The following is a 26,268-nucleotide window of genomic DNA, read 5'->3' as shown; positions in this document are numbered from 1 at the left end:
TCTGGGGTGGGGTGCAGAGTGCAGAGGGAGGGGCACCAGCTGTTGTCTGCTGTGGCTCGGGGAAGCCGGCCTGGGGGTCCTGCGGGCTGCACCCCCTCGCCCATGGAGGTGCTGGGTCACAGGCTGGAAGGGCAGCTGCAGGACCTAATGGTCCCTAATGCCATGGAAATCAGTTTTTCATGCAAATGCTTTAATTACAGAGAACAAAGGGATGGGAAATCAGGAAGCCTATCACACAGAGACAGCTTTGTAGAGATATTTTTGACATCTCTATTCCAATTGGAGAGCATTTTAGGAGCCTTCTCTACCAGACCCATTCTCAATTCTGTTTTTTTCTTCCAGATCGTGTACAAATATAGGTCCTCTGAGCATGGAGCTGCCCCCAGCTCCTCCCCCTGGAGCTCGCACACCGGTGGTCTCAGGCACTCACCCTGTGATCAAACCCACAGTACTTGAAAATCAATTTCTGAACAGCTAGACTTCATATGCACGTATTGAGATTTTACATAAAAAAATCAGTATTTCTGGGTCCTGGTGAAAAATCAGGAGCTTGGGTACCACTAGCCCAGCGGCAGTCCTTCGGCCAGGGCCCGTGCTCAGCCTGGCTGTCCACCCTTCTGGACCCGGCCCACTGGCTCATTCATGCTTCCAGCTGCCTGCAGGGCAACTGAGGTTGGGATTCTTAAGGTACGCTGTTTGTTCAATTCCCTCCCTCTCTCTAACATCTGAGTAGAATTTTGCTAGTAGAGAGAAAACATCACAGTTCTCACCAGCAGTGTGGCCTGGACGATAAACCTTTCCAGATTTGTAAACACAAGCCACACTCATGACCCATTCTCAGGCTTGCCCGGCTGCCTGGACTGGGCCTCCCTCCCTTTACTAACAGGCCCACCCCCCTGCGTACCAGATGGACTCTGCCTCCTCTCAGGAACCTGCCCTGATTCCACCAGAAGACGGAGCACCCCCATTCTATATACTTCCAGCATCCTGAGCAACCCTGGGGGTCCCTTGGGCCATGGCCCTGTGTGGCTGCCAAAGGATGGTGCTGAATGATGTGCTTGGGTGTGCTGTGTTAGACTGAGAATCCTCCCAGGACAGGTGGGGCTCCGTTACTCATGTCCAGGTGTCCTGCTGCTACCGGGGCTCGGGAAGAGTTGTCAGGCCAAGCCAGACAGGCCCTCTCCAGCACCAGGTCCAGACAGAGCAGACCTCATGGGGTAGGGGTCCTTGCCGCGCCCGCGATGCTATTCACAGGAAGCCAGTCAAGTGCCTTCTGATGTATCACAAAACCACCTCTCAACAACCTTCCCAGGTAGGAAAGATTATCTCCATTTTACAGGTGAGGGAACTGAGACTCAGAGTAAGACAGGGATTTGCCTAAAGCCATGTAGCTACTGAGTGGTGTGCTTGGCTCCGAAGCCAGACTCCTGTGCTCTTTCTCCTGGGATCCCTCCCCCTTCCAAAAAAACCCCCAAACAACACTCTGATCTTAAAAGCCTTCTAAAAACCGCCCTGCACGTACTACTTTGAGTTTACTGAAATGGTGAAATCCCTCCTGCAGAAACTTCTGTTTACCACCCCTCTAGGAATAGCAGAGGCTACAGTTTGAATGCATAAAACTCATTTGGAGAACAGTGTATGACAAAAAAGGTCTTATTCAAGACTCCTAATTATTTGCTTTAGTGAATAAAACTGTGAAGAGTGTGACTTTGAGGTGCAAAGAAGAAATATTAAAACCAGAGATGACAAAACAACAGCAACTTCGAATGCAGGCAGAATTTCTTGAGGTGGAGAAAAAATATACCATCCTAGGGTTCAGGTAAATCTGCATCCATTTTATGGGGTCACTGAGGTTCAGAGATGGTCATTAATTTAGCCAAGGGTCACACAGCTTGAAGGTGCCCCTGCACGGTCCCAGGAGGGTAGAGGCAAGAGAACGAGTAATCTCAGGAGGTTAAAGGGCGATGACTTATTTTGTAGGCTGCAGCAAAACACGACTTCTTAATCTCAAGTTTTATCTTTGAAATTCATGCAAATTTTGTATTATACTCTATAATATAACCATGTTATTTTTATATTAGAACAAATGTGTTAAATTATTTATCAACTGAATTATTTAACTTTTCTGAAATTGACACTTTGGAAAGATGTGCTGTATTTCTCTGCTGTGGCTTCCTAAGGGCACAGCACACAGCTCCATGCGACCCTGGTTTTAAAAGCCAAGGTCTGTCTGACTCTGGGGGGGTAATTATTTGTTTGTCTTTCAAGGACCTCGTTTGAGTTGCCTCAGAATTGATCCTTAGCCACAAGCATCAGATAAGAATGCTGTCACATCCATAACACAAATTCATTCAACAAACAAGAATCTGCTACATGCCAGGCCCAGTGCCAGCCACTAGGCCAATCAACCCCAGTAGCAAAGATTCTCCCTGGAGCAGATTGGACCGGCCAGACATGGGGCTGGATCCTGCCCCAACCCTGAGTCAGAGGGGGCTGCACTCACTGACCTTATGAAGGTCCGGAAGCCTGTTGGTCCCAGCTTCATTGTGCCCTTGATCCCCAGGAACCGGATGAACAAATTTGCCATCCTGTCTACCAGGCGCAGGTAGTTGAACTGTTTTGCGTACTTGGGGAACACCTGCTTAAGGCAGATGGAGGGCAAGTGGGCTTCGGGGTTGGCATTGCCGTCTGAGGCCTTGGTCAACTCGCTGTTGGAAGGGTTGTCCTTTTCAGCCAAAGACTTCTGAAGCTGCTTAGATCTGAAACACACAAGGAGTTAAGACAGAACCATCAATGGGCGGGTTTCACAGTATACAGAGTAACCTTTGCTCACCCTCCATTCCTTTAGATTTTAGACCCTGAGGTGTGGTATGATTGCTAGTTTGATCCCAGGGACCAGAGGCTGACCTCGGAGAAGTGACCTGTCTGAGCTCACCTGGCTGAACCTGGAACTCCACAGGGCTGGACACGCATGCAGCTTCTGGCCTACCCTCCCCACTTCCCGATTGGGACAACTTCCTTTACTGTACTCGTGAGCTGGGAGAGCACTCTATTATGGAGCAGTCTGGATTGGATTTCAAACTCCTACTTATGGGTAGTAATTGAATAATTAAGAAATATAAAAATCTCATCGAGGGCTGGCAAGAAGCTATCAGCACAGTTCGATGAACAATTTGCAAAGATACATCAGTTACCCACTTCGAGGAATAGGCACGATTACGTTTTCTGGCTTAACCATTTTCTTACTTGGAACATATACAAAGAAAATGATCATAGTGTTGTGATTTCTTCATCTGGATATTTTATTCTGAAATTATCCTGATAGTCCAGAACCTTAGTGGTTAATCACTCTCAAATCACCGTTCCTAGCTTGGAATGTTCGTCTCACCTACAGACCCACTTCAGCCACTACCACCTGTTTACCCTTTGGGAAGCCCACAGGCATCCCAGATAGAAGTGACCGTTTCCTATCACCCCAAATCTGCGTTCCCTCTTTCCTTAAATGTCACCACCATCTGTCAGTTACCCAAGCAGGAAACGGAATAAAGGCACCTCCTCCCAGCCTTCTGCCTCCACCACCCACCCTTCCTCCTTGCTGTTCTCTCCAACCAGCTCCTCTCCCTCCCCGCCCGGGTCCTGGAAACTCCTGCCTGGACTGCAGCTCAGGCACCCTGCCTCTGGCCTTTCCCAGCCAAACATTCATCCACGCTGGCAGCAGAATCACCCCTGTAAAGCAAACCCGATGGACTCACCCACCTGCTACACCTCCTTAGTGACTCCCAGGAACCCACCCCACACAGCCCAGACTCCTCATTCTGGCTCTCAAGGCCCTTTCCAATTTCTTCTCCATCTCCTCATTTCCTATCACTGCCCATGGCACCCAATTCCCTTCAAGGCCTGGAACATTCCCTGCCACCACTGCCCTGCCCTCCACCGCCCCCCTCCTCCCCCTCCCAGAACTCAGCTCCCTTCCACACTCAGCACATCTCTGCTACTGCAGCTCATCTTGCTTTCCTGACTCCTGTCCTGGCCATGACTGATCGGGGGCGGGGGTGGGGGGGCTTTCCCACCCACTGCATCCTTCTTGAGACAAACCCTGATGGCGTGATCCAGGGTCAGTTAAGGCTGCCTGATTGGCTATTTGATCCAGGAAAATGCGAAGCTGCTCTCATGGTGCTAAGTTCAACCCCCAGGCCATTGTCTATTCTTTCCTGTAGTAAGCGGCCTCATGCCCAGGGATCCCCTTCATAGCTGGGCCATCTTGGAATCTTCAGACCTTCCCTGGGGCCAGGATGCCTGGTACCCTTCTGCTCCACGTTCAAAAGCAGCTTGGATGCCTCCTTGACCACCCTCCGTGCCCCACTCCTGTTCCTGGGGGGGGGTGTCACTGTCCCCTTGTCACACTCACGCATCTGCCACACTCACCCTGTGTGTTCACTGAAGGCAGGTCCATGTCTTACTCAAGTCTGTTTCTACTCGACCTAGCCCATGTCGGGTGCTTAAGAAGTGTTTCATTGGGTTCACTGAATTGTGAAAGTTTGCTTATAATAGCAAGATAAGCCACAAACAGAACATCAAGGTTATGATGCGCTGGACGCCATGCGCTCTCTTAAATGGGAGAGGTGTGGCCGAGAAGCCAAGAGCCCGGCGGCCCTGCCCGTGCGCCTTCTGCGGGGGTCCGACGCTGGTCGCAGAGCAAGGACAGGCAGGGGGCAGAGCCAGGGCAGCGGAGAGAAAGCCCCTCTAGAGTCAACAGTGTGGGTGCTTCTGGCCCCTCCTCCCAAGGGGAGAGGCCATTTCCCCTGGAGGAGAGAACATTCTTGGGGGGAGTGGAGGAGGGCGCAAACTGTCCTTCACCTAAGCTGGTTTCCTCACCAGCTCCTTGAACTAAAGTCAGTAAATAAAAGTCAGGTGGCAACTTTTCAGATGAAATGAAATGTTTTCCCATTAAGGTGACAGGAAGAAAGAGGAGGGGGCAGGAGTGCTGTTCTGGAAATTAGCTCTTAAGTGGCTGGCAAGTGGCAATCACGGGCTCTGTAAGCACTCATTAAGGTTTTGTTAAAGGGAGGATTTGGAAATGTACAGTTTGAATACACTCACGACAATGAAAGTGGCCTCCAATCAGCGGAGCATGTTCACGCGGTCCCGGGACCAGACTCGTGAGCACCCCCTGCTCCCGACGGAGAAACGAGGCTCACCAAGCTGAAACCCCTCTTTGCTCTGGCTGAACTGGAGTCACGCACAGTTCTCATGGGGCCCTTCCCTGTTGCCACTCCGTTCTTTTTCTTTTAATGCAATGTTATTTATTTATTTTTTGCATAGAAGAACTGGGGTACAGGCCAGAGGTGCAGGAAGTGAGAGGATTCCCCAGAGACAGAGTGGGGAGCAGACCAGGTGGATTACTGAAATACACTGCTGAGGGGGCAGCATCGCCACCCCATTATTCTAAAGCACGTCATGATTCACTTTGGGGGTTCCGACATTGGAGGTACCGTTATTTATTTTTTGTTTTAAATAGTGGTTTTAGGTTAGAATAGTAATGTGTGCTTGTAAATGATATCAGGCTTTTCTGCCCTCCCGCCATTAGCATTGATGATGGATCCTTGCAGTCCTGCATGCATGCCTGACCGCGGGCACCTGGAGTGGGGTGCGGGCAGATGGGATTCACCTGGGCTAAGACTGGGCTTATAAGGGCGGTGTCATGGGGACCTTGTAGAGCAGAGAGCAGAAGAGAATGAAGGAAACTGAAAGAGAAGCAAAGAGAACGAAAGAACGGAACAGCAGAAAAGCAGAGGCCATGTGAGAAGGCCGGAGAGCCCAGAAAGAGTAAAGACTTGCTGGGGCTGGGAGGCCTGCCAGCCTCTCGGCGCCCCCAGCCCCCCTGCCTGCTGTGTACCTGGTAAATCCCAATAAAAGCCTGAAAAGCCACCGAGGGCTCCAGGACTCTCTTCTCCTTCACCCGTCTGCTCAGATCATAGACTGCCCATTACAGTGCTCTTCATAGATATTTTGAGAAATGTAAAGAAGAATCAAAATCACCCATAATCCCACAACTTGGGAATGAACACTATTACCGTTTTGATTTCTTATCTATATTTATATAGTTGGGATCACACTACATGGACTTAATTTCTGCTTCTTACACTTTACATGGTACCACAAGTATCTTCCCACGGCATAAATGTCTTCACAAGCGCAATTTCTCACGGACATATTCCATAATATGCCTGAACCACAATTTAATTAACTATCCCTCCTCATTTAGATACTAGGAGTCTACACGGCCTGTCGAGTCTGGTGATTAGTCCCCTAAGTGATGTGCTCCCCCATCAGAAACACGCCACATCATAGTGAGAAGCCGCCTTGGAGACGGTTCTGCTCAATGACATCATCTGGATTTTAAAGCTGTGGTTTAATATACCTGCCATAAAATTCACCATCTTAGCCATTTTAAAGTGTACAATTCTGTGGCATTTAGGCCATTCCTGACGTCGCGTAACCCTTACCCTCTCTACTCACAACATTTTCACAGTGCGATCATTTCATGGAAGGAATTGAAACTCAAGTAGAGAGAGACATTAGCAACAGTGAGTCATTTTATAAGCAAATGGTCCAGCTGGTGGCTTTGGCTGGGGGGTCCTGGTGACGGGGACCTGGCCGTCTCCAGGGGACCTCTCGGGCTAGAGAGGGCTTCCCCACAATGCTCAGAGGCTGTGTCCCACCCACCCCTGAAAGGGCCTTCAGAGCCACAGTTATCATTTTCATGGACCCCAACCACCAATTTGGAGAAGTGGTCTTTAGTCAACTGGAAGATGGCAGTCAAGATATAGCTGATATAGGAGAGGGAATAGAACAATGAGAAATGATATCCTTGCTGGAGATCATCTCAATTGTCACATTGAGACCCAAGCTATCACAAATACTGTAAAATTCTGTTTTACTTAATGGCATTTTAATGGAAATGTCAGGCTTCTGAAATAAGAGTGACTGGTAAAGAAAATATAAATCAAGTTTACTAGTTCTTTGGGGTCATTTTTTTTTTTTTTTATTGAATTTGGTATATCCTTGATTCATTAGTGTAGAGGAAAGAATCCTGGAATGCTTTTATCTGTTATGGCCTTTCAAATAAAATGAAGTTCTTTTTCACTAAAACTCTTGTGAAAAATCTCCTCTCTCTATTCTGCCTGGAAAGCCTAACTATTAAAAATCACCACAATTTATGGGAGGGTCGCTAAACGTCACGCATGGTGTTAAGTAACTTACCTACGTTATCTCATATCTGAGGTGGGTAGAAATGAGTTTCATTTACAGAATAGGAAACTGAGGCTAGGAGAATCTGAACTCTCACCCAACATTATAGAGCAATAATGGAATCAGAATTTATATCCAGGGCTGTCCCTTACACACGTGTGTGTCGTTCACTATCATTCGAGTGCTAATTTGATTCTAATTAAACCAAAGACTTTTCTTATGTATTAACTGTCTATGTTCCCAGAAATGAGCAAAATAGGAAAAGCGAGGTCAAGTTCCAGTTCCAGCAAAGGTGCTTGGTTCTCCATGAGAAATAATTTTCCCTTTTAGTTGAGCATCTTTTCAATCATTTATTCATTCATGACTCATTTCCCAAGCACTTACCTACTAGTCCCAGGATACACGGAGGCACACACAGCCCCTGCCACCCACAAGCAAGTGACCAAGTGGGGGTGCACAAGACCCACCCATGAAAATGGCCGAGCGAGGCGTAAGTGGCCAGGTGAGCACCCAGACCTAGGACCTGCCACCCACCCGCGGCTCGGGTTCTGATCTCAGTAGCATGCGTGGAAGGGACTAGTTGGAATGACAATCAGGGTGGTCTTGCAGGATCGTGAACATCTGACAAGAGTGCTTGGATTTGGTGGTGTGGGCAATGCAAAGAATGCAGTGGATTTGGGGGACAGGAGGTACAAAATCAGAAGTGTGGCCAAGATGAACAATTTGAACGGCAGCCGCTGTCCTGACCCGAGGGGGAGTGGATGTGGGTAGGGGGCTACTGGAGTCACTGATTCCCCAGGTGTGGTCCCTGGGTCGGGGCAGCAGCATCACCTAAGAACATGGTAGAAATGCAGCTTCTTGGCCCTACCCGAGATTACAGACTCAGAAACTCTGAGCGGGGGGCAGGCTATCTTAGCCAGCCCCACAGCTGATTCGGGTACAGGCTGAGGCTTAAGAATCTCTGGCCTACACAAAAGAAGGGATTTAGCAACTGCTTGTCTGTGTGGGATGAAAGGGAACCAACACTCTGGGTCACGTTCTTGGGAAATCCTGTGGCTTGGCAGGAGTGTCTGGTGGGCAGAAGGGCCACCCTGGCAAAGGGAGGCCAGCAGGACACTTTCTTTGCTGTTGGGCCCAGAGCCCATCATTTCCATGGGGATTTCAATGCACGTTGGCGTTCCTGAAGAAACTGCTAACCGTGCACCAAAGAAGACCCTTAAATTAGCCTAGCAGCTAATTTAAAGAGTTGGAGACTGAAGCCACTAAAAATAAACATAACTACCACGTAGCCCGGCGCCGTCACTTGATAAATCCCTGCCATCACAGAGGCCTCATTTGCTTGATGGCGATGCTGCGCTATTCGAAGGGAAAGCGATAGACTACAAAACGGGTGAGGCATGAGTTTCCAAATTGAAGAGGAAAAGGACTTAATGAGGGACCGTCTCCTGGCATGCCAGTCCCTGTAAGACTTCTGCCCACGCTGGGTGTATCCCGCCCCGTTCATGCCGTGTTCCACACTCACCTGGCCACTTCCTCCCCACTCCTCTGTCTTCCATAGCAAGTTGAAATATTGACAGCAACAAACACAGCAATGATATTGGTAGCACTTACTATGTGCCAGGAATACTGCACATCTTAGAAATATAATCTTGATCACATCCCAGGAAGAAGGCGTTATTACAATCCCCATTTTATGATGAAGGAGCCAAGGTACAAGGACACCAGCTAAAACACTGAAGATCCAGGCCAGAAACCAGCAGGCGGAACAACCCTGGCTCCTAACCCCTGCCCTCGCCGCCCCCACACCCCAGGCACGGAGCATGGAGAGCCGGCGCGGCACTTGGAACAGCTCCTCTGGCCCTGCAGCAGTCCTGCGAATTAGTTTGATCCGTGTCCCTGTCTCACTGATGTGAAAAATGAGCCTCAGAGAGGTGAGCCTGCTTTTCAGATGGCACTCAGCTAGCTATCAAATGTCTGAGCGAGGATTTGAACCCGGGTCTGTGTGAGTTCAAGCCCAGGCGCCCTACCCTCCATCATGCTGCAACTCAGTCCAGCTGGGCAGCTGATTTCTCCTCTCCTGCACGGAGAGAAGTCTCGCCGGATGGGGTGAGGTGTGGCCACAAGGGATGGTGGCGGGGGGGGGGGGGGGGGGGGCGGGGCACCTAGCCTACAAGTCACTGTGTAGGACCCAAAGCACAGCCTCCCCCCTACAAGTCATCCAAATGAATCTGCTTGGGGGGCTCGTAACCGACCTGGAAGTGACCAGCTGGGAGTGACCAGCTCTTCTCTGGACCTGAACGGGGCTGCTCTGTTTTGATTGCCCAATAAATCAATAGTATTTTATAGTTACGGGCTCCCACACTCTCAGACGTCTGCACCGTGTCTGTCACATGTTTGAATTAATGACAGCCCCAGTGGTGACAACAATAGACTTGGTCTCTGGCCCTGGCTGGGGCTGAATTCCAGGAGCCAGCAGGCCTGGGTGGCCTGAGGAGCATCTTCCTGCCGGGCCAAGCGGCGCATTAACAAAAGGATGAACACGAGGACTTACTCCAGGCCCCTGTTCCTTCAGCCCCAGAGCTGGAGGGAGCTTACCGGGTCACCGGGCCCAGCCCTCTCATTTCCCGGTTGAGGGAACAGCTCATTTTTCAAAGACCTCCCAGTTCGCTCCTTTTCTAGCAGGCACTCCGCTCTGCCCCAACTCGCAGAGCGAGTCTCTCCACCATTGTCCCTCTTGCTCTCTCTGACCCGCGCCTCAGGCTGTGAGAATCCTTAAACCTCCTGTCACTCCAGGGCCAGGGTGCTGCTGGCGGCTCCGCCCCGCTGGGGCTCCAGCCTGGTGGTCCAGGGCGTGGGTTCTGGGAGAGCCTCGAGACACCACCTGGACCTTAGCTCTCCTCCTGAGCTGTGCGACCTCAGGCAAGCCCTGTGACCTCAGTGTTTCGGTTTCCTCTCATATAAAATGAGACTAACCAATAGGACTGGAGGGGCTGCAGAGCAACCAGATGCAGGGTACTTAACACAGTGCCTCAATACCTGTCAAGCGCTTCGATTATCATCGCTGTCTTCAGCGCACATGTGCCAACATCTGGAGGGGCTTCACCAACCTCCATGGGAGAGAGCAGGCCTTTCTGGAAACTTGGGAGAACATGAGGTTTCCTTGACCACTCATTTGCCTTCAGCCCACCCTGGGCTGCCTGCTGGGTCCTCCGACTGCCCTCGGCCTCCTGGGGACCTCGCTGCAGGCTGCCAGGGTCTCTGTAGGCCTCTGGATCCAGCCCAGACAAGCCCCAGCTCCGTCTCATTGGCTGGAGCCTCCCTGGAGGGGCAGCAGCTTGTCTGCTGTGGTGCTTCTCTGCTGGGGTTTGTGGATGTCACAAGTGGCACCAGACGACCATGCTCGCCACATAAAGAGCTAAACTTTGGAGCTAGCAGGGGCACAAGCAGCCATTTCTTTTCCTTTTGACATGTATCAGGAAAGGTGAGGCAAATGGACTTGTCAGGGGTGAAGTATCAAGGGCAAGCCGGTGGCAGAGGCTGGCCTGGGTCTCCTGACTGCCTAGCCAGAGCTTTAAAACAAAACAAAGACAAAACAACAATGACGACAAAACAATGACAACAAAACACGATGCCACGATTCAGCTGAAACACCAGAGTGGCCGAGATTTCGATTCTGAATGACAAGCTTCAGACTTCCGGCCACCGCGCAGGCAGGAAGGAGCATTCTCTTGGCTCAGAGGGCTTTGAGTCCCCTTAGACCCTCTAAGCATGTTTCTCTGGACGGTTGGGCTGGTACTTAATTTTTTCCTGGAACCTGGAGGAAGGTTTTCCAAACTCTAAGCCTTGCCACCCCGGCCGCCCCAGGCACGGAGGATAGGCCCCGCCTGAGGGAGCTCGGGGTCTGCCTCACCTGCGGGGCGTCTCCTGCCACCGTCCTCCTTCCCCCTGGAAATGCTCCTTCCCACCTGGAGAACTCAGCCTTCACACCTGACATTCTGCAGCCCCTTTTCCAAAAAGCTTTCCACAGCTTTTGGAGGTATTCTTTCCCTCTTAACCTCCCAGAATTTGCAAGCCATCCTCATCGTATTTATGGAGCACTCAATCTCTGTCCCGCACACGCCAAGCCCACATATGCTCTAGATTTCCTCCCCAGCAGTCCCCCCAGTCACACCTAAGTGGTGTTCAGTGCAGCACTGGGTCGGTCGCCTGTTTCTGTCAACGGACTGACATCCTGGAAGGGCAAGCTCTGTCACCACTGGGTCACAACTGTACCTACAGTCCCAACACAGCTCTGGCACCCAGTAGGTGGTCAAAGCATCTAATGATGAATTTAGTCTGGGGAAGTATTTCTAATACTATCTCGCAACGGCCAATTGATCAGACGCAGTATGAACTCGGGTTCACCTCTGAGGATACTGGTGCTTGGAGAGGTTGAGCTGCCCGAGTGATGGGCTGGGACTGGAATTGTCTTGGGGGCCACGCTCTTAACTCCCATGTGCCACACCCTCCTTTCTGGTTGCCAGAATGAATCTCTTGAATCTTCCTCTTTTCCTCTCCCAGTCACTGGAAGATCCTGTCTATACTTGGGGAGAACAAAGATTTCCTGCAGGCAGTGCCTGCGTGACAACTGTAATCAGTGATTGTATTAGCCTCTGTTTTACCACCTCCAAAATTAGCAGAAAAGGCCAACTTGAGCTTTCATTGTACCGTTCTGCTAATGAAGGGATCCTCTTAATTACACACTCAGCGCCTATCTGTAACACAAAGCATTTTAGTGTTTAAACACAGTTCTGCGCCAAAGTATAGGGCTGTGTGAATACAGACAGTAAGTGGGGGAAGCCATGTGTAGAAGCTATCCTTTGCCTAGGCTGTAATTCTCGTTGGCACTTAATTTCATGCAACCCAGCTCATTTTTATGATAATCCTAATTCTCTCTTGTGTACTGTGTGCCCAGTAAAACCTCATCCAGGAACTCAGTGGCCATATCCCAGGTCAGATCGCCTTCCTGCTCAGATTTCCCATGAAATCCATTTACTTTTTGAGTTTCACTAGTCACTCATTTGCCTCTGGGGCTCTCCCCCACACCCGCGGTGCTGTTGTAGCCCACAGGCCAGTCCCTGTAGTCCCAGTGTTGGATACAAAACCATGTTCCCTCAACACTGCCCCGGGGACTCTTGGCATCAACATCCCAGCTTGCAGGGCAATTTTCTGTGTGCCATTCCATATGGGATTTTCACTAATGTGAGTGAGGCCTTGGGGGGCTGACCCCACAGACCTTTCTCAAGCAAGAATAGCCTGACTTTGCCTTGGTATTTGACAAGGAGTTAGCCCCGCTGTGGGCCAGGAGCTCACCCACACATCAATATCCCAATGAAGTCGAAATGAGACTTCCAGATGGAGACACTCACATATACTCCAGAGCCAGAGACCTGGTGGGAGTCCTGGCCTTGTCCCCATCTAGCTGGTGACCGTGGAAAAGTCTTAACCTGCTCGCGCCTTGGTGTCTTCATCTGTATAGTGGGGATATAGTGTACCTGTGTCACAGCATTATTCTAAGAATCACAGGCGCTAATAATTGTCTAGAGCACCCAGCGCCACACCTGGTATGCAGTAAGCAAGCTGTTAGCTGCTATTGTTTATCAAACAAAGCCAAGCTCAGGCAAACAGAGTCCTCGAAGTCACCAGCATATGGGCTGGGAGTCTGGGTTTGTTCTTCTGGGCTTCAGGCGAGGTTAGGCAGCATCAAGGGGTTGCTCTGCTGCCTCTCCGCTAGGAGACAACAATCAGAGTCCTCGCCCCGCCTACGGGCCTAGAGGGACCCGGAGAAAGCCCGTCCTCGTCCAGGGTCGGCCTGACCTCAGGATGAGCACACTGCTTTCTGCTTCCGCCACTCCAAACACACACCAGGCATCTCTTAATTGCTACTGACCTTCTTGCTCTTTCTCCAGCTCAGCCTCTAACACCCCCTCTCTTTCTGAAACTCATTTCCTGGCTTCTGTGCCCATGCATCCGCCTGGGTTTTCCCATTGTCTGGGTTTCTGACTCTCAGTGGTGATGGTCCTTGACCTGCTTCCTGCCTGACACAGTCTTCCTGGTCTATCTCCTTCACACTGGAGATGACTCCAACACCCCCGTGGCCCGGGGGGCTGAGGCAGGCCCCTGCACCTGGTGGCCTGAGGCCAGCTCACCCACCCTTGCACCAACAGCTGGGTGCAAATCCTACCCAGGCATCAACACTCACTACAAATGCCAGTGCGCCCAAGCCTCCCTAAGCGCCCCCACCCAGAAACAATATATTTCCCATGCACTTCATTTGCACCTCTCCTGTTCAATCACCCCATTTCTAAGCAGAGATATGGCTCTTCCCTTTCCCACCCTCACAGTACTTGACGTCTAAATGATGATGTCCAAAAAAAAAAAAAAAAAAGCTGAAAAATGACTGTGTCAGAAAGTATCCTTTAAGACAAATAACACGAAGAATTTGGTGTCATTTTTCCTGAAGGCAAGAAAACAGGCAGTGTGACTTCTGGGTGTCCTTTCCAGCCTCAGGTTCTATAAAGTCACTTTTTAGAGTATTAATACTGCAATGATCATTCCTGGCCATGTGAATAACTGTCATCCTGGTTCCACTCCTTACTAACCACTGTGCAGCCTTGGGGAGTCCCGCTGTCACCCTAGCCTGGTCTCTTCTGCATGGAGAGAAGAGGTCTGCTGGAGCTGGACAGGAGAATCCACCTCACAGAGATGTCAAAGGCTAGCACCCCGCTGCGGTGCAGTGAATGTGAAGGAGACGGAAGCTGTTCTCACTCATCCAACACAAGCATAGGAATGCCCCTGTCAAGAGTCCAGAGCATGGATCAGCAGGGATTTTTTTCCCTCCTCCAACCCACACACCATCCTTTCACGCCAAGAACTTCCGTCCTCACAAAATTAGCTTAAGAAAAAAAAAAAAAAAAAAAAAAGGTGGCTAATAAATTAGGCATGCATATTAGCAATCAAGTCCAGAGAGGAAGACTAACTTTTTCTCTCTGCAATTTGAATTCCCCTAACATAGAGTTGTTGTCAAAATCCATTAAAGTATTTAATTTCTCTTGTCACTGTGCAATTCCCTAAGCAGACATCCAGACAGTTTGCAGCAGTGTAGCTCACGGAAGTACTAAAGGTTTAGTTATCATGGTACATTTTTTTGGTAGATGATGTTTTCCCGATGACTCTAGGGATCCTGGAAAGATTGCATGAGTTCAAGTGCAAGGTTAAGGCAGGGCAGCAGAGTGGCAAGAGTTGCAGGGAGTCTGCATTAAGCAGGCCTGGGCTTTGACTGCCACACTGTGTGGCCTGGAGGGCCAGGGAGGGAGGTGTGCTTAACCTCTCTGAGCATCAGTTTCCTTGTTCGCTAAAGTGGTGAAGATAATACCAGGCCATAGGGCTTTCGTGAGTACCACATGTTGCATCCCAGAGGTCTGGAGACGCACAGACACACAGGCCGCCCTTCCCAGAGAGAAGCAGCCCATTGTGAAACTGATCAGAACCTCTGTGTCCGGCCACTTTCCTCTTCCATACTGGCTTCTCCAAACACCCATTCAAATAAATTAATATCCCCACTTGACTAGCTCACCCGGTGAGGGTATAAGGTTTCCATGCCAACTGAAATGTGTGGGTACTCTCCCCCCAATCCTAAGAAAGAAAACAATGTTTGTTGTTTAGTTTCCCTACTAAGTCAGCGGACTCTTTGTTTGTCATGGCGACACCAACGGACCTACCCTATCCTGTGTAACACACACCCAGGAGAGGGGAGCAGCAGGGTGTGGGAGGTGGTGGAGGGATGAGGGCAGCACTGCAGGAGCCTCAGGGATATTCATGAGAGGACACTCACCCGATGTGATAAAAACCATTAGCAGAAGCACACCCCGTGCCAGGAGCTCACCAGTCCCAGTTTTTATTATATAGCTCCCTGGGCGATCAGGAATAGATTTAAAGCCCACCCAAAAGGCCAGCTGGAACCTGGTGAAGGGGCATCACTAACTCCTTAGCCGAGATGAGGGCACTGCTGCCCAGCTCGCCACTTGGGGAACTGAGGCTGCCACCTCCAGCAGGGGCTCAGCGCATAATCTCGGAGCAACCTGAGCAAAAGCTCGGGAAGGCAAGTGTGGCCATTGTACAGTCACAAAAACTGAGCGCTGTGACTGCAAGTCAATGAGGGCCAGCCCTGCCTCTTATTTACTCTTTTCCAGTTTGTTCTCTGCCCCTAAAAGGCTGGGCCTGGGGCAGCACATGAGGTAGCACAAGCTCAGTTCCATCCTCTCCCACTTTTAAAAGTCACCTTTCTAAGTCCACCACCTGGTGGTCAAATCCACTCAGGTGCCCTGCTAGCCTCTGAGTTGAGTACGATTTGCACCCCAGCCCCCCACAAACCTACTTCTTGCCATTTCCACATTGTTCTTGGCAACTTCAGTATCCCAGTGAGCCAAGCTCAAAATCCTGAAGTCAGCTTTGGCTTCTCCCATTTCCTCACCCTGGATTCTGGGCACACTTGTACAGAAGTTCCCCCCCAACACACCTGCTGTCCTTTTTCCATCCAGAGCCTCTGATTCAAATATTCGGGGGGCTGCCTAGCAGGTGGAAGCGGCGAGCATAGCAGTCGGCTGCTGAGGCTGTGGGTCAGGGCACCCGGTGCCGGCTGACTTCACGCCTGCGTACTAAGCACATGCTCTCCTTTGGAGTTCACCCCAGTCCTCTGAGACAGTTATTATTCTTAACATGGTCTCCATTGTCCATAGGAGATGTCCCCCCTACAGGACACAGAGCAGAGACAGAATTTGCCCACGCTCATGGGTCATTTTGACTCAAGAGATCTCACTCAGAGCCAGCACGCAAAGGAAGTGCCTGCCCACCAGCCAAGGGGTTTTTGGGGCCCCTGCCCAACCTGTTCATGTCTCAGCACGACGGTGGCCTAATAGCACCTAACGAGTGAGGACCCAGAGAGTGGACACTCTCAGCTGCCACGCTGCGTTCTCCTGGCCCCTGGCCCCTTTCTCGCTGTATGACCTGAGGGAAACACTAGAGGGCGCTAGAGGCCTAGAGGGGCTGAATGGTGGCCCTAATCCCTGGAACTTGTCTATGTGACCTTATTTGGAAAAAGGTCTTTGCAGATGAATCCAGTTGCGGATCTTGAGACCAGCTCATCCTGGATTGAAGGGAGGGACGTCATCCAGAGATAGGAATCCATAGAAAGGCAAATACCTGACACAGTCGCACACGCAGAGAGGCCACGTGAAGACAGAGAGTCATGTGGTCACAATCCAAGAAATGCTGGGAGCCTCCAAACTGGGAAGGAGCAAGAAGGGACTCCTCTAGAGCCTCGGGGGGCAGTGAGGGCCTGCTGACACCAAGCTTCAGGTGTCTGACAGCAGAACTGCAAGAGGCCACGCCCAGCTGTTTTCAGCCATCGAGTTCGTGGTACCCTGGCATGGTGGCTGTTAGGAAGCTGGCTCAGGTCTGTTGCTTCATCTCTGATCTGAAATGGGCAACCTCTGAGGGTCACTGTGAGATAAGGCAACTCGAATAGAGCCTGGCACTGGGCTGGCCCTCAATAAATGTCAGCTTAAACCCAACTCACATGTTCTGAGCCATCATGGTGGAAACGCCCCCCTTGGGCACTCCTGGCCGGCGAAGTCTGTCTGCAGTATCAGGCTTGTAAAATGTTTAACTTCAGGACCCGCAAGCCAGAAGGCGGAGCATGGGGAGGGCCTCCTCTGGGCCCAGGTGCGGGGCTGTGGGGGAGCTGGCGGAGACGCCCGTGTCCTTGGGCACCTGTAAGGAAGCGCTGGCCCCTCTCCAGCTCTGATGAGCCTGTCACGGTGGGTTTCACAAAACATCTGTTTCAGGAACAAACGTGTTGTTTCAGGCAAGCTCTAGAGATAATAGTATGTTTTTTCGATACACAGGCACGACATGTTCACTGAAGCTGAATATTTCTAAATGTGACCGATTTCTTAAGTGGCAGCAGCCCATCAAACTCTTTAGGCACATAGATGGCATGTGGGCAGCCCGAGCGGTTTCCTGAGCTGCTGCAGGGCTGCAGTAACACTGGCTCCCAGGGCAGTGTTGGGGGGTGTGGGTGGGGGAGGGGACGCTCTGAAACTGGCCCCTCTAAAGGTGACACTTCCGCATGGGAGTCAAGTCGCTGGGCCTCATGCATATGTGGTGAATGATAACTTGCGATTTTTCCCCACGTTAATCGACTTGGGTTGGCTACGGAGAATGTGCCTGCGACACGCGATGCCAGCACACATATCAATGATCCCCAGGACCTGAACACAGCTTTGCTGGATTGGACTCAATTCCGGTGTGAGATAAGAAAGCACGGTGCAGCGTCCCATGTGAAATGAACAGACCGTGCTTTGGCATGAGATGGAGAGAAGGCCAGAAGGCAGACTTGAGATTAGCACTGTGCAATACTCTTTCCCTGGGCCCCACCGGCGAAGGGGAAACTTGGGTCAGAGACGCAGACTCCTCAAGATCCTGTAAGCACAGAGCTCCTTGAGAGCAGACGCATAAAATCTGTCTTCTACCCGCTCCTCACTGGGTAGGGGAGGGCTGGCAGCCGAGGAGAGGGGCTCCTGCCCCTGGGGAAGGCAGAGCAGGCCTGGAATATGTCTGTCTTCTGGGGACAGGCTTCTCCAAACCAGAGCGGCTGGCAAGGGTACCAGGAAGCAGCGGCCCTTGGTGGGGGTCTGGAGTCAGCCCTGCCCAGTTCCCACACAGCCTGGAGTTCTCTGCTGTAGAAGGGACGCCCCAGTGCCTATTCCAGTCTCCGGTCCCATGCTCAGCAGCTCCCCCCTCCTCCCGCCACATCCTCTCCTTCCTTACCAGTCTGCTGCTGCGTGTCAAGCCCTGGGGTCAAGCCCATCCTGATGGGACGGTTAGGCTCCCAAGGAGAGGTCCATATAGCAGAGAAGGCAATGACACTGGCCCAACTTCCCCTGGACCTCCTGGGTCCTGCACTCTGCTCCCAGAGGCAGTGATGTGGCAAAAGGATCAACATATTTGGAAAGGAAATGGCTTCAAGTCTCAGAGTCTGGCCAGTTCTATCTTGGGTCATAATGCCCTCATTTCTGTATGTAGACAAGGCCTGAGCTCTGGAGATTAGAAGTGACTTTTCTAAAGTTTCCTGGTACTTGGGGTTTCATTCCCTTTAAAAACATTTTAATTGAAGTAGCATTGGCTTATCTTAACATTATACAGGTTTCGGGTGTGCCCCATTATAAATGAACACCAGTATATACTACATCACGTTCACCACCAAAAGTTGTTTCCGTCATTCACCGTACAGCTAACCCCTCGGCCAGGTTTCCCCACCCTCTTCCCTTCTGGTAAGCACCATTGTGTTTTCAGTCTAAGAGTTTGTTTCATCTGTTCATTTGTTTTGGTTCTCTTCTACATGTGAGTGAAATCATACTGCCTGCCTTTCTCTGTCTGGTTTGTTTCACTTAGCACTATACCTTCTAGGCCCATCGTGTTGTCTTCTTGTTGAAACAACTTGCCCTTTTTAACAGCTGAGTAGTATTCCATTGTGCACAGACCACATCTGTATCCACACATCTGTTGATGGGCACTTAGGTTGTTTCCAGCTCCTGGCTATTGTGAATCGTGCCATGATGACCATGGGGGTCTTGGAATTAGTGTTTTCATGTTCCTCTGGTCAATACCCAGGAGAGGGGTAGTTGGGCTCAGGAGAAAGGCAGGCTTCCAACTCCCATGGCAGTTTGCTGTGACATCCTTAATTCTTGTTGGGTCACTATCACTCTCTGTGGACAAGGCCCCGGTCTGATTTATCACTCACTCTGTAGCAGCAGCCGTGGGGGGAGGAGAGGCAGGCAGGCAGAGCCCAGTAAATGTTACTCAGACTTGGCTGAACAGGTCCCCTTTGTAAAGCAAAGGACATATTGCAGAAGTCAGCACAAAGGTGGGACTTCTGGCCTCCGCAAATACCTCAACTGCCAGGAAGGAGGCGCTGATGTTATTACACATTTACTTGCCATAACACCATGTTGAGCTTGTCCTTGCATAATTGTGATCTTGTGCCCACACGCCAACAGCTATTATTTTCCAGAGACTGGCAAGAGGCCCTGTACTGGGGGTCTTGAGGACATTTCATCTTGCCCTCCAGCCTGACGGATGGGAAGGGTCTGCCCTCTTTGTAGGTAGAGACTGAGGCTCAGGCAGGTTACTTGCCCAATGTCTCGCATCTCCCACATGCTGGAGGCGAAGTCCAGCCTGGTCCTGCTGCTTTACCAATGCCACAGGGCTCTGACAGAAGAGTAGCAATAATTGCCAACACAGGAGTAATAGCTAATATGTAAAAATAGTGAGTAACGCTAATGTCATGTGAGACATGTGACATGTGTGAACGCCTCTGTGAAGTAGTGTCTCCCCCTTATAGGTGAGGAAAAATAGGCCCAGAGTGCAAAGTAAGCTTACCACGTGATCCAAGCCAGTCTAGAACAGTCTAGAACAGGCTAGAACAGGCTAGAAAGCATAGCCTGGAGGCAGAGAAAGATCAAGGCAAGGCTGCCTAAGGACCCTTGCTGCGACTGGGCTGGGCTTGCTAGTTGTGTGACTTTGGGTAAATTACTTTGAAGGAATTACATTTTTGTAAAATGTAAATAACATAAAATTTACCATTTGGGAGGCACAGTTTGGTTCTATTAAGTATATTCACAAGGTTGTACAACCATCACTACCATCCATTCCAGAACTTTCTCATCATCCCATACAGAAGCTCTGCACCTATTAAACGTTAGCTAGCACTCTGCTCCTCAGCCCCACAAGCTGCCTCTGTGTTCCTTCTCGAGGACCTTGACAGCTGTGGGCACCCCACAAGGAATCCTGCGGTACTGGATCTTAGGTGCTCTCACCCATGCTGTAGCCTGTGCCCAAATCTCTCCCAGGGGAAGTCTGCATGATAGCCCACCATGTGGCCCTACCACATTTTGTGGATCCAGTCCCCCTTCAGTGGCCACCTGAAACCTGTCTCTTGACTCAAAGGAGAGGTTCACTGCTTGCTTAGTGCCAGGGCCAGAAGCAGGATAGAGGGGACTAGCTAACCCCTCTTCCCGCTTGAAGGCCCAGTCCTGCCCTTCCGTCACCTCTAGTCACCCACTCTCCTGCCATCCACGTTGCCATCACCTGACACCTGGTCTGTGGCTGGCCTGAATTCAACAGCATCTTCACCAGTCTCCTTGCTTCCGGTCCTCCCTCCCAACACACCCTCCACGTCACAGCCGAAGAGCAGACCTGACAGTGTCAGCCCACGGCTCTAGACCTGTCCCTGGCTCCTCCCTCACTTCCTTAAGAGCTTGTGGAAATGTCCCCGCCTCAGTCTGGCCCCTGACCACTCTGCTCACAGCTGTGACCAGCAGTTGTCGCCAGCAGCCCTGGGCCCCTTGCTTTCTTCTTGCCCCTTGCCACAGCACTTACACCTTTTACCAGAGCACAGATTTATTCAATGATCTTGTTTACTGTTCATCTCCTGTCCTGTCCCCTCCACCCCCTTCCCTCAAACACACAGCTATGGAGTTTCACACAGGCAGGCCTAGTTCACTACCAAGACTTTCCTGATCCTGGCACACAAGTAGGAGCTTGTCGAACACTGGTCAAGTGTGTGCAGGCATGAGGGACGGGTTCTCCCCGGATGCAGGATCAGGTCCAAAGTCCCTGGCCTGGTCATATGCTTCATACTCTCCAGCCCCCCCTCACACCATACTGCCACGTACATTCAGCCAGCCTGTGCTGCGCGCCAAGAACTGCTACCCACCAGCCCGGGCCTTGCCATGTGCGTTGGCTTCTACCCAGAGTGCCATCGTCCACCACCCACCCTGGGTGGCCAGCCCCTTCACCATGTGGTGGGAGGCTCTGCTGACCCCCTTAGAAGCCCTGTCCATGCTGCACCACAATCGCCCGTGTTGCTTGTCTGTGGCTATTCTACACTGCCAGCGCCCGTGAGTGGTACCACCTCGCTCACCCTCCGATTCTCAGAGCCACATGCCGCAGATGCATGGAAAATACCTAGAGGGATGATGTGCCAACCTCTGTAGTCTCAGCTGCCTCCCCCAGGGCTGCCCAAGCACCAGAGGGGACGTTCCATGTGATCCCCGTGCCAGTGGCATCTCACACTTAGGGGTGCGCTGTCGGCTCCAGTGCCAGAGGCCTGGCTGGGCTCCGCAGGAGCTGCCGCTTCCGCTGGTCTAGAGGCCACCGGCTGAAGTCCTGCCATCATTTGTCACCTCTGGGACCAACACTTATTAGTGTCTGGAGGGGACTCCTGTCCTTTCCTGTCTTATCGCTCACATTTTGGCAGCTTGTCTACTGAGCGGAGAAAACCTCCATGTCCACTTTATTCTCAGAACTGACTGTATTTATAATCCACACAGAGTGGACGGGACATTCCAGGGGCCTCAAGGGCCAGCTCTGATGATCGCTCCTTTTATACCTGAAGACACGGCAGCGAGGCCGCCTGACTTGCTCCTGCTCGCAGAGCCTGCTAGGGATTCTGCTTTCTCTCTCCCGAATGCAGAGTCTGCTTCTCTCTGGGGTTAAGGAGCATGCTTGTTTTGCTTGAAACTCTCACAGGGGCTAAATCCTTATGGTTATCATCACTGTACCCATCATTGAAGCTAGAGGGACAGTTTTAACTTTCATGATCTTCCAGCTGGCAGCACCTAGTTAGTTTTAGCTGCTGGGAAACTCCTTTACCAGGGACTTTCTCTGCTACCCAGAGAGAAGAAATAGACATGACTGTGACCTGCCACTCCCACTGTCCCCTAGACAAAGGACCCACCACCAACAGAGGGAGGCATATCCGGCTGCGGCCACCGGCCTTGGACAAGCCCCTTCTGTGCATGGGAAGTGTGCCCCCTTGGTCCCGGGCACGGGCTCTGTCTTTGGGCACACTGGAGGAGGGGGGAGCAGGGGAGAGGTGTGGGGCTCAGGGTGCTGGCAGAAGATCAGGGAGTGGTGGCCCCAGTTGGAAGTGAACCCAGAACCCCCTCTCACTGGGAGGGGAATTGTGAGTCATGAGCCACCACCACCAGACTAATTCACAACCTGTGGTCCCAGAGGAAATCATTACTCCTAATTATTATTATTAAGCATAATGACTAATTAGTAAAAATAGCTACCATTTACTGAGTGCCAACTTATGCCTGGTACTTAAATGCATATTATTTTTCCCCCTGTTTTATACTTCTTAGCTTATTTTCTGTTTTTCTAATTATAAAGTCAATAAACGTTCATGGAAAAAATATTGAAAGATACCAAGAACAGAAAAAGGAAAAAAAAAATTCACCCTTTGTTTCACTACCCTCACCATCACCTGCCAACATGCGGGTGTTTTTTCCAGGGTTTCCTCTCTGCCTGTCTGTCTGTTTCTGTAGTCTTCACGTGTGTGTGTGTGTGTGTGTGTGTGTATGTGTGTATGTATGACAGAGAGAGAGACAGAGACAGAGGGAGGAGTGAGTTTTAACATCGCCGTGATCACATTTTATCAAAAATTACTTCCAGCTCTCATAGCAAGCCTGTGAGCTGGGTATTGCTTTTATCTCTATTTTACAGAGGAGGAGCCTGGGGCCGAGAGAGGGGAGGTAATTTCTCCAAATTCACAGTTAGTAAATAGCTTAGCAGGGATTCATAGCCAGTCTTTCTGTGATCAAAACCTGCCGTCCCCAACCCTGCCAAATTGCTTCCTGCTCACGAAGGACGAATTCTGGATTGTTTAGACCCATCTTAACGCCTGCCGCCCGCTGCCTGCCCCTGCCTGCTGGACTGTATTCTACTGAGAGATGTGGCGACAGGTAGAGGAGGTGCAGGTTATTCCGGCTATGTCGACTCAACTGACTAGTACCTGACTATGGAAAGCTTCGAAAGCTGAAGCTTCGATGAAGACATTCTGTCAGAAACTGGAGGGAATCTGGGTTTTCTGTCCATATAGATATCTAGAAAGCTGGAATCAGAAAGCACGAGGAACTAGTTTTTGGCAAGCTGTTTTGCATTAGGTGATTACAAGTAACTTCTAGAGAGAGGCCAGAAGGCCTGTCCCTGCCTGCCAAGCTGCTAACGGGCAGGACACCAGAGATGCACTGTGGGGAGGAAGTGGGAGTCTGGACTCGCTTGAGTCTCGGCTGGTTTGAACAAGTCATAGTAGTAGATTCTAGACATCTCACAGCAGATACCCTGGTGGCACCTCCTTTGCGCCCAGCACGGGGAACAGAGGACATAACATAAGACTGTGTCCCTGCCTGCCAGTGGCTCACACTGGTGCACGAAGTCACCCCCAAGGGGAGAGTCAAGGGCTGGAGTCAGTGCCGAGACACAGACATGCAAACCTGCTTCACTCAAAAAGCCTCAGGCCAGGTCCCTAAAATGTTTAAGATGGGAGAGTTCATGGTTGAGAAGCAGAGTTGGGGGGACCAAGCACGTGAGCCAATCAATTAAAGCCTCTGTCTTAATAAAGACAGAGGGGTCAGGGATGATTTATCTCTGTCTAATTTATCTTCTATGCAGGGTGAGGGTCACCACATTTTGCTCCCTAGACATTGTTCAGGATGTTTCTCCCTCACAGTTGGAGCAGATGACAGTTGCTGCAGATGACATTAATGGTTAAGTCTCATCTCTGTGAGTATGTGTACATGTGAAAGTGTGTGCATGCGTGTGCATGTGTTTGTCCTGCCATCTAAAGGTTCACTCCTCTCTGACCAAAAACCCAGGAGTTGTTAATTCTACTTTCAGGATCCAAACAGAGACATGGGGTATTGTGACCACAGCAGGTGTGGCACGCTTCCACCCTGGAGAGGATCTTCCTAACATGGCTGTCACACGCTCCCCTAACTAGTGGCAGAGGACCAGGCCAAGGACATCCCCCCAACAGCCAGCCCAGGTAACCCTGGTCCTCCTGACACCTCTGGAAGGCCAGTTCTGCAGCCTTCTTACCTCACACATGGCTTTATTAGCCAACCCCTCTGCGCTGACCTGTCCGCCTCACTTCCCTGCTCCCAGACCCCTTTCCCGAATCCTTCCCATTGGGAGTGGCTCAAATACCTCATCTATGGGAACGAAAGCGTTCATGGACATCTGCAGATGCCTGAACCTCAACGAGGGGCCCTGGGGGGCTGGCAGAGATCAAAGCAACGCAGATCCAGCTCTGCAGGAGGAACATGTCCTTCCTCTACCCGTAACTTGGGTTCAAGTCCCTACTCTGCCACGCAGATGCTGTGTGATTTTGGGCAAGTCACTTAACTCTTCTGATCCTGTTTTCTTCCTCTAAATCATGCACAATGCTGCAAGCCAATGTTATCTCAATAAATTTTTTGTTCATTTTAAAAAAGGGCACAATGAAAAACGGGGATATTGCCTTTGCAAGATTGTTGGGACGATTAAGTGATACTTTACATAAATATAAATACATACATATATAATAAGATTACATGTATATATTTTTATATACATTCTTTTAATAAAATGTCTTAAAACACTCTGTGACACACACACACACATCCCCTAGATCTAAGCAGTGGCCGCCATAGTGTGGTCATCAGTCTCTTCGGCCAAGGGCCGTGTCTACACTGTGGTCTATGCTACAAGGTGTAGACGGGGCCTATACCTCATAAATCTGTCACGTAGAAAAATGACAATGGTGTAATGGAAAGGATTAGGTAAATGTAAAGTATAAAAGAAAACACATAGGAGTATTATTCTCTTCTGTTCTTTGAATGGAACAACATCTATCCTGTCATTTCACAGCTAGGAGTTTGCAGGTTTTTCCAGCACAGCTCAGGGATACCAAATACTACGTGAGTTAAATATACAGGCGGACTTAGCTTCTCACTCCAAGTCTGAAAATGAAACATAAATTGCTTAAATTCCCACATGCACGGGAACACTTTCTTTGCAAATAGCATTTTCTCTTTGGAGAAAATACTAACCACCAAAAATAGCTCCCCATTTAATAATGACCATCAAAGGCACATCTACACCTATTTGGTTTTTAGACATGATTTCACATCTGATATATTGCACCCCTACGCTCCCTAGTTCTGGGACTCCACAGCTGGCTCAGCTCCATCCAAGCTCTGAGCTTGGCCTGGCCCAGTGAGTGGGACCTCCACTACCTCACCCCTTGGGATTCTTTCCGCCCTGAGCCTGGACTCCCCACGCTTCAGAGCAACCTAGGATGCCAGTAGCCACCAACTGCATCCTCACGCTGGGTGGTCAAGTCCACGCAGTGGGGCTTCTGCCATGGTGCTCACTCTGAACTCCAGAAGTTTTCCACTCAGAGGACAACCTGCCCACTGACTGCCCCCACCCCAGCCTGCTCCTTCGCCAAGGCAGCAGGTGCTGATCTCCACGCCCCTCCATGTTATCTGGACCAGGCTGTGAATGAACAGCTCACAGACCAGGATAGGAGGTGACCTGGCCATTGCCGCCCCACCAGGATGGACCCAGTGTGCTTTGTTTTTGGCTCTTAAGGGCTCTGACAACTCCCTAGGCCCTCAAGCCTGGCCCATGCTGTGCATTTCTATCTCGTGGTTGCAGATGTGGGGGCTGCATATTGGGATATCAGATCACTTTGCAGAAGACATGGAAAATAAAGAAATATATAGCTAAGAGAGCAAAACTCTCAGACATAATCTCTCTCCAAAATTATCACTTTTAACATTTTGGTAAATTCCCTCCCAACCCTCCTGTATGAATATAATTTTTCACATAGTTGAGTCATACTAAACACACAATCTTGTAATCTGCTTTTGTATTTAACATCTTATAAGCATTTTGCCATAGCACCAAAATTATTTATAGAAATTTTTTAATGATTGAATGACTATCATTATGCTAATGGATATTTAGATTATTTTGATTTTTTGGTTACTTGGATTAACATATTTATAAAATAAATCTCGTAATTTTAGATTATATCTTAGTGTAAATTCTCATATGTGAAATTTCTAAGTCAACAGGTATTAA

General features: G+C 50.3%; 1 protein-coding gene across 1 annotated transcript in view; it reads right to left on the bottom strand.

Moving 5' to 3' along the window:
* The window catches only part of TTLL11 (tubulin tyrosine ligase like 11), a gene marked incomplete at both ends in the record, with an annotated part of 196,336 nt that overhangs the window by 34,463 nt on the left and 135,605 nt on the right, over window positions 1–26,268 (bottom strand). Inside the window, 1 exon segment of the mRNA XM_084236353.1 lies at window positions 2,508–2,759. Within this exon segment, the coding sequence (XP_084092479.1) occupies window positions 2,508–2,759 (252 nt within the window).

This window comes from Talpa europaea, assembly GCF_964194135.1.
Source record: "Talpa europaea genome assembly, chromosome: 7".
Lineage (NCBI taxonomy): Eukaryota > Metazoa > Chordata > Mammalia > Eulipotyphla > Talpidae > Talpa > Talpa europaea.
Note: the sequence above shows the minus strand (reverse complement) of the source record. Positions and strands in the feature narration are given on the sequence as shown.